The sequence below is a fragment of the Carex rostrata genome, chromosome 18 (genome assembly GCF_964058835.1).
Source record: "Carex rostrata chromosome 18, lpCarRost1.2, whole genome shotgun sequence".
NCBI classification, from domain to species: Eukaryota; Viridiplantae; Streptophyta; class Magnoliopsida; order Poales; family Cyperaceae; genus Carex; species Carex rostrata.
In genome coordinates, this window is record NC_135935.1 from 7,060,202 (window position 1) to 7,069,130 (window position 8,929).

Here is an 8,929-nt window from a genome sequence, read left to right on the forward strand (position 1 = left end):
CTTCACATTTTATCTAAATTCTATTTTATTTATTTAATTTTGTATTTACTTATTTTAAAAATTAAATTAACAACTATATACCATTTCATTTCACTCTTATATCTCCTTTATTGTTTTAGGCTAATTTACTAATGTAGCTCTTCAAAAAATTTAATTTATTGAGCTTGCGTTAGTTGTTGTTACACTGTCAAGATGTTTTTTTTTTCAATAAAAATATTGTTGCCTTTGTACCAGTGTATGAATCTTGTCCCAGAACTACTACAAATACCACTGCAACTCCATGCTCAGTAGCTTAACTACTAGACTCACTCCACGCACCATGCTACTGCTATTTCTAATAAAAATGTACAAACTACTAAGATAAAACGTGTTCTTTATGTAAACACTGTCATAATATTATTATATAAAGAGCGCAATATTAATTTCTACTTTAATAAGTCAAAATGCATAACAACTTATTTGTTTTTCTTTTTTTGCTTCTGCAAAACAAATAAAAAGCTACATTATATGTACCACAAAAAGTTACAATAATACAGACTGCCCAAAAGTTTAATTTGAAGAAAAAAACAGGCTATCCATTAATATAATAGTTGGGTGTTAAAAGTTTCATACAAAAAATATTTAACTATATTTATTCATAATCAAAGAAAATTCATGACAAGTAACGTAATGAAAGGTATATTTTTCAATTTAATTTTAAAAATAATTAAATAAAATATTAAGTTTATGTGCGAATATTAAATATTACGGTGTTTTCACTAATTTTTTTTTTTTATTATTAGTTTACGCGGGCGCACGAACAATTCACCCTGTAATATCGTAGAGGCTTGGGCTGTCGGCTTTCCTCATAAAATGGAGAGGATCTATTGTTGACGGCCTATATATAATGAACCAGCGACCAGCGACCAGCGGCAGCGTAACAAAAAGCGCCGGATGTTCGTTTACAGATCAAATAGTATAGAATCTAGATCCAAACCCGATTTGACCCCCCTCAAGTCTCGCCCCCCAAAATCTCGCTCGCACTCTGACAGTGTTCTTTTTTCGATTATAATGGCGATTGGGAGGAATAAAGCGCAAGTACCAATTCTCCTATCTATTATATTCATCCTTGTTCTCCAGTCGGGACATCCACTGGCGGCTCTAGAAAAAGAGAACAGTAGCAATTCATCGGTCTCGTGGTCGATAGGTAGAGATACGAACGACCTGAGGAAAGGTTCCGAATCAACGGAGTCACTGGAGGAGGATGGTGACGAGTTCACCGGAGGGTTCTCTACCTTGGACAGTATGCTCCAGTGGGCTATTGGTACGTCTGCTAATCACAATTCAAGAAATTTCTCTATTTCGTAATTTTAGCTTTTCTGTTTCCTATGAACTCTCTGCAGTTCCTACTTCTATCAGTGCAATTAACTATTAACTGAATAGTTATTAAGATCTTTATAAAATTTTGTTTGTATAATGCTGGAGTCAGTAGAGTGTTGTTACTATTTCGACTTTGTAACTAAAAATCACCTTGCATTACCAAATTTCCGATTATTTGATAGCTTTTTTCTGTGAAAATTGTTGTCATTTTCTGAAGTATCCACTTCCAATTATTGCTCTAATTGATCAGGCCATTCGGATCCAGCAAAATTGAAGGAAAAAGCAGAGTATACTGAGAAATTATCCCCTGAAGAACTTTTAAGCAAACAGTCTGATATAAAGGTACATAATATGATTATCTATATATTTATTTTCTTGTGTCCTGTCTCATCCAGTAATTTGCAATTTCATGTGTGAACTTTGAGATTATCCACTTTATCCATGTTGTTCAAAGAACCTTATAAATTCTAGGGATCAAAATGGAAATTCTGTGAATTTGCTGAAATTATTACTCTAATTTTGCACTTATGCATGTTAAGTGCCGAGCATCTTTTATAACCCATCTGCCCTGCAAAATGTCGGAAATTTTACCTCACTAATAAAATTATGAAAAGCTCCGGTTTAGTACTTCATGTTATTTACTTAAGCTCAATTAAGGACTATTTTCATTGTTATAATTCATCTTATCCAAACGAGTTAGAATAATGAGGGCAATTTGGGTATTTTTATATAAATTAGGAAAGGAGGGGTACGGGTTGATATTTTTCCATTCTTCAAGGCCTTGCAGGAGATATTGATTGCTCTGTATTGTACTTGGGACACTTTTATGTCCTCTTGATTAATACATGAAGTCATCTATTTATTACTTTTTCCTTTATTTATCTTATATTTTCAGGAACTAATGAAGAAATTAAAGATGCCATCAGATGCAGAATTGATGAAGATAGCAATTGCAGATTTGAATAACTCCTCCTCTTCTCCCCAGGAGAGGTTACGTGCCCTTAATGAGCTACTGGTGTTGGTTGAACCCATCGACAATGCTCTTGGTAACTTCACCTTTGTACTCTTGATATAGCAGATTTTTCTATTGGGTTTTACTTATTTTCTCTTATTTGAAATTAGTCAATTAAAACCTATTTCTGTTTGCAAAATCATTAATCATATTGAACCAAATAAACTTGTTTTTAATACATTTTATTGGTTTTGACTGAATTAGTAAGTAAACTCAATTTATCTTATATGGTAATTAACTAGCTAGTTTGTGAATTGCAATGTTTAATAGTGCAATAAAGATAAGAATTAGTAATATATCAGTTTATTTGGTTTTTGATTATTAAAGCTGAGAACCAAATTGCCATTAATTCTAACCAAACCAAGCCAAATAAACCAATTACTCAGATTTTAACTTAAAGAAATCTGATCCAGTTTAAAACCGAAGTATCTGAACCGATGGAACACCCCTGCTTGCAACTAGCAATGTTACCTTTTGCTTGACTAATATTTGGCTTTAGTTGTTCGGTGATATTTGCAAGTAACCCAAAGATTGGTGGGCGCTAGTTGCCAACACTACAAACATCTGCTAATATTTGAAAATGCTAAAAGTTATTATAATCTGGGTACGACTTGGAGAAGGTTCATTATTCCTTATTGAAGTAAAGAAGAATTTAATGTTCACCTCTTAATATGATATTTTTTCTGATTGTCCTATAATTGAGTAGATATGGACAAATTAGGTGGCTTAGAAGCAGTTATTAAGGAGTTAGAAGACATCGAGTCAGATATCCGTACCACATCAGCTTGGGTTCTTGGCAAAGCCTCTCAAAATAATGCCATTGTTCAAAATCAAGTGAGCTGTTACTTCTTACTTGTATATTTGGTTAGGGATATTTGGATAGAAGACCCTTGCATTAACAGAAAGTTCCACTTTTGTTATTTACTGGACTGGAAAAATCACTGTTGTATTGGAAAACTCAGGACTAAGTCCAACTTCTTTTGGTTGAAAATACCATTAATAGTCGAGAATGCCATTAATTTTACATACCAGTTATTGAATTTTAGGGCAATGACATGATGAAAGTGACCATTCATTTTGAATTAAATGTAAGATAATGACATAAATTTTGTTTTGTGAATGCTGTTAACTTTTCATGGTTAATCACATTTTTCAAAATAAAAGGCAACTATCGTATAGTTTCTACTTGTACTAGGATATTGAAATTTGTAAGTCAAAGAATGATGCTTTGCAAAAATAGGAGGGCTTTTCTACAGTTACTATATGCTGCAGGGGCTCCTTTTTTGCAAATGTTATTTTCATTTGTAAGTCCTCAGTTGCATTACCATTCCCGTGTGGTTTTATAACAATGAGAACGTGCAACAGCAAGTTTATGAGATTATGGTGCTGGTACTGGCTGGCTGATATTGTTGCACATATATGCGAGCTAGGCTAGCTTACTTGTGTCGGATATGTATTCAATATGCATATGATAGGTCAAAATGTTTATCTGGATCTGTGCAGCATGTCCTATGTTAGAACCCTCTGGTATACATATCCGTTTTTGTGGGCTTGGTTGGCATCTATCTGTATAACTGGGGGTAAAATACTGCTCCAGACTCCAGTAGTATCCCGACTTGGGGTCACTTTTCTTTTCTATTTTTATGTTTTCTTTACATTGCTTATGCCCAAGTTTTGATTTGCTTTGTGGGACATATATCTCTAGAATATGAACTTACTCCTGTGAGAATTGGCAATTACGAGGGGTACCATTGGTTATGGTCTCATGATAACTTAGCTATTATTTTCTAAACTAATTATCTCTTCGCTCTTTTTTTTCACTCTAGATTCTGGGTTATGGTGCACTGACAAGACTAATGAAGATGGTACATTCAAGCTATACCGAAGAAGCGGCTAAAGCTTTCTACGCAATTTCTGCCCTAATAAGAAACAATGAGAAAGGTCAGGAGTTATTCTACTTGGAGGGGGGAACCATTCTGCTTCAGGTACTGAATAATTACTTTAATACCAGAGTCGGTCTTCTTTAGATTTCATGCAGTTTCTGCTGCATTCCTTTTTCTAATGTGTAGTTTGATCCTTCAGTTGATTTTTTTTGTCGAAAACTAATTTTAAGTAAAAAACCAGGCATCTGCAAACTCTTTTTTTTTTGAAGAAAATCTTTTTTTTTTTAAAGAGGTTTACAAAATTGTTACTCTTAAAACTATTAAATAAACATTATAATCCTGGCGTAATTTGAAATAAAATAAAGCTGCACAAAAGTTGCTATATGGATTCCATAAATGATATAATAAAATCGTGTAAAAGAATGAATAGATAATTCTTTTATAATATATAACAGGACCAGAATGGAAAACAAGTTATAGTGCCAAATTGAAGCATTTTGAACATAACAAATTAAAGTGGAAGTCAATTGAAACTCTTGCAAGTATAGGGATTGTTTATGTAAATAATTCTAATTTTTTCTTTTTGTGTTATTTTGCTTGAATACCTTTGTAAAGATCCATTTTGAGCAACTTGGTGCTTGCTCCTAGACATTTTGGGGTATTATGACCGCAATTTTATTATATTAACGGATTATTAGATATCAAGCAATACTGTTATCCATTGTCTTTACTGTAGATGTATTATTGGATGACTTCTCTAGTAATTTTCTCTATAATTTTCAATGTCCTGATATTTGTTGCATGTGAATTCGTCAAAATATTGATTTTGCCTAAATTTGGTGCCTGTTGTGGAAAAGTAAGGGTAACTGTTTGACTACATTTATCATAGAGTTGTAAGAAATTATTATAAAATAATGAGACATAAGATAACAAACAAGGCTAGTAAATTTACTTGTCAGGAGTAGCTCAAAATTTTTGGGTTCCAGTGTATTGTTATACTTAATAACATAAAGAATGAAAAGGTCCCCTTCTATTTTCCATCTTCACATGATTTTACACATTGGTCCATGCTTTTTATTGTAGGATATGTTAAGAAACTCCAGCATAGACACACGGCTTCAGAAAAAGGTTGTGTTCTTGGTGGCAGATTTAGCAGATTATCAAGCAAATTTGAGGAGTTCCAGTGGTGATAAAAATAGTCTCGTGCTTTCTTTGTTGACTAACCGGTTTTTCCTCAAGTCAGTGGTTGATTTGTCAGTCAAGCCTGATCTTGATTTACAAGAGAAGGTACTTCTGTCGTTTTTATGTTCTATACTTAATTTGAGCTTTCATACTCACATGTCTAAGTTCCTGCAAGTTAGTTAGAAAATAAAAGTATATCTTTGCAAATTACACCTTAAATTTTATTGTAATGTAGATAAGCCTTTTGGCATTAATTGGCGGCTAAATCAAAACTTGACCCGAGATATGTTGCATATACATTATTATTAAATTAAAAGATTTACTGATATTTGTGTAGGTGTTGATGGCTGTAAGAAGCCTACTCCATCTAGCCTCGACCGAGGCTCGAGAACTGAAGGAGTTCTGCAGTTTGGACCAAGTACTGGAGACGATTAGGGTTCAACTGGAGGCGCTGACATCAGATGAGGATCTTGCTGACTTTGCAAGAGATGTAGAGAATCTGCGGAGAGAAGTCCAATCTTTATTCCATCAGAAACTTGAGCAGGTACCTTTTCTGGTACATCTTAGACTTTTGCTGGTGTGGGATTCATACAGGGTCGACTGGTGTTGACTGTTGAGCCAGCATTACATCATTACTAATCTAAAAATTGGTCTTCTATTGACGTGGTTTGGCATCAATCTGATACCGCCATACTAGTTTGGTTCATGGCTGTACATGATCGTACCACTCACTAGACCTTACAGTTAGCTATTAGGATATGAATAAATAATTATGTACCTTTAATACTGTACAATCAGTAAAATTAATGTAAGGTAGTATCGGGGTCTAGTGTCGTATTGGAGTTATTACAGCACAATAAGGTTGTCCTTTTATTAATATATGTATTTTCTTTCTCTCTTTTTTCACTTGACATGGCAGGCAGCAAGGAGTTCGCAGTGATATATTGACTCAGGAGTCATATTCCTTCCTCTGTTTCCTTTTACAACTAGTTTATAGAACAACATTTTTCCTTTTTATTGATTAGATTGGCCATTGTCTCATGTATCATGTACTTAATGTTTCCCCACATATATGAGAATTTTGTTGGTCACTGCAACAACTAATATTTTTCTACATAGGTCTTTTTAGCTTGTTAATTTGTCCTCCAGAGATTCGGTGTGTTAGCAGAGAAAACTACAAACTGAAGGGGACAAAAGTTCCAAAAAGAACAAGAAAAACACTATTAGGGATTGACCATTTTATTGATTCTCCATTTCTGTAGCTCATATTTAATTTATTACTTTGCATGCATGATTGTATTAGAGACTATACATATACTGCGATCAATGTACTAATAACAGGGTAATATGATTTCTGAAAACTTTTTGGCGCATATATTATTTTAAATTCATTTTCTGTGCGCCAACAATTTGTTTAATTATAACATCTTATATGGAGAGTTGCCCATTTTTTTATTAATCCAAAATGAAAATAAAAAATATCGTAGAAGGAGATTGTATTGCTGAAAAATTGAAAATAATTTGGGGACCCGATTGCCCGATATTTTTATTTTTACCCCATTAAAAAATCATTTTAATAATAATAATCAAAGTTTAGCAACAATTTTAAAAATATCCCATCCGTGGAAATTTTCCACAGACTGGAATTTTAATTCCCATTTTTTTTTTATAAAACAGAAATTTGTTTTTATTTTTTATTTTTTGTATTGAAATATTAGAAATGTTGGATATATTTCTTTGAAAATAGATGGAATACAATATAATTTGATTTATTAGAAAGACTGTAACAAATAACCCGGATCAATATTTTTCAGGTCGGATTTTTCGCGGCTGTAAGAAAAATTAATATATTTCTGTATGTGTTATTGGAAAAAAATAAAAATGCTTAGATTCTGAGTTATTGATCCCGGTTCAAAAGTCACTTCTATGTAATCTAGAAAATATTGTGATCCTTCTAGGACATTTAATTTATGAAAAGTTGTATCTATTTTGAGAATTCTTTTTGAATAATAATTATTAAATAACTTAAAGTTTTTATTTTTTTTCAAAAATAGATACAACTTTCCATAAATTAAATGTCCTAGAAGGATCACAATATTTTCTAGATTACATAGAAGTGGATTTTGAACCGGGATCAATAACTCAGAATCTAAGCATTTTTTTTTTCCAATAACACATACAGAAATATATTAATTTTTCTTACAGCCGCAAAAAAATCCGACCTGAAAAATATTGATCCGGGTTATTTGTTACAGTCTTTCTAATAAATCAAATTATATTGTATTCCATCTATTTTCAAAGAAATATATCCAACATTTCTAATATTTCAATACAAAAAATAAAAAATAAAAAATAAAAACAAATTTCTGTTTTATAAAAAAAAATGGGAATTAAAATTCCAGTCCGTGGAAAATTTCCACGGGTGGGATATTTTTAAAATTGTTGCTAAACTTTGATTATTATTATTAAAATGATTTTTTAATGGGTTAAAAATAAAAATGTCGGCCCGATTGCACATCAAATACATATTTCTAGAACGAGCTATTAAAAATAGGGTAGTTGGTATTTATTGGATATGGCAATATAATATACATATCAATACAAATTGGAGTCATTTATTTCAGATCATACGATTCATATTCAATAATAAATACATCTCTACTAACAAAATCTTGTTTTCCAAAGCCTTTATTCGTAAACAAGTTGGAGTAGGTTAGAAATGAAACCTAACCGGAATCAGCAATACAAAGACTCCCCAGGAGATCATCCATCCTTGTACTACTCCTGCTATAATTCCTGAGAGTTTCATTTCCATAAAGAGGCTGTTTTCTTACCGAGCTACTGTTAGCTCGCCAAGCCTATCACGAACCCTCTTCCTTTTTCTTAACTTGAAACAAGCTGTGTAGAAACTACACAGGCGAAGTTACATCTCTACTAAAAATAGCATTATTGTTACAATGTCAGTTTAATAGCATTTGATTTTGGTTTAATAGCTTACTGATACAACTAACCATATATTTTAAATAAATGTTGAATAGGAAAAAGTAATCAAGAAAGGGTCAAAATCTAGAAAATTATATGTACTTAATGATTTTGTTTAATAATGTTATAGTTTGTTTTGAAAGTTCAAGGATATATTTTATTGTACCTAACAGATGGGACTAAATCTCAACATCTGAGGTCCTTTGTTCAATACATATTTCACAAGGAATTTAGGCTATTTTCATTCAAAAAATATTAAGCTCACAGTTCGGATTTCACGTAGAATCATCTTCTATACATATACTAAAGAAAATAACGTAACTACTATTGGGATTTCGGGTAGGTTATAGTGCAACAATTTGATTCATTTTATTAGTTTGTTCACTATTTAAAAATCAGAATTCATGTATAAAACTAATTCCTAGATTAATATAGAGTTTACCACTAGACGTTCAGCAGAAAACTTCAAGTCTTAGTAGTATCTTTTTTCACTCGGTACACCTTGTGCCGA

The 8,929-nt window shown here is 32.2% G+C and overlaps 1 protein-coding gene across 1 annotated transcript; it reads left to right on the forward strand.

Annotated features, from left to right (window-relative positions):
• The first annotated feature begins 913 nt into the window (after nucleotides 1–913).
• On the forward strand, nucleotides 914–6,537 carry LOC144569519 (ARM repeat superfamily protein). Its single transcript, XM_078319901.1, has 8 exons — nucleotides 914–1,303; nucleotides 1,610–1,701; nucleotides 2,255–2,405; nucleotides 3,078–3,205; nucleotides 4,198–4,356; nucleotides 5,338–5,541; nucleotides 5,774–5,980; nucleotides 6,356–6,537. Exons 1-8 carry the CDS (start codon nucleotides 934–936, stop codon nucleotides 6,374–6,376), a joined length of 1,332 nt encoding a protein of 443 aa, XP_078176027.1. The 5' UTR covers nucleotides 914–933; the 3' UTR covers nucleotides 6,377–6,537.
• The last annotated feature ends 2,392 nt before the right edge of the window (nucleotides 6,538–8,929 follow it).

Excerpts from the sequence above, each read along its gene's own strand:
- LOC144569519 (XM_078319901.1), top strand. The coding sequence starts at position 934 with ATGTTCGTTTACAGATCAAATAGTATAGAATCTAGATCCAAACCCGAT. Across the intron at positions 1,702-2,254 it reads GCAAACAGTCTGATATAAAG|GAACTAATGAAGAAATTAAA; the intron begins GTACATAATATG and ends TTATATTTTCAG. Across the intron at positions 5,981-6,355 it reads TCCATCAGAAACTTGAGCAG|GCAGCAAGGAGTTCGCAGTG; the intron begins GTACCTTTTCTG and ends TTGACATGGCAG.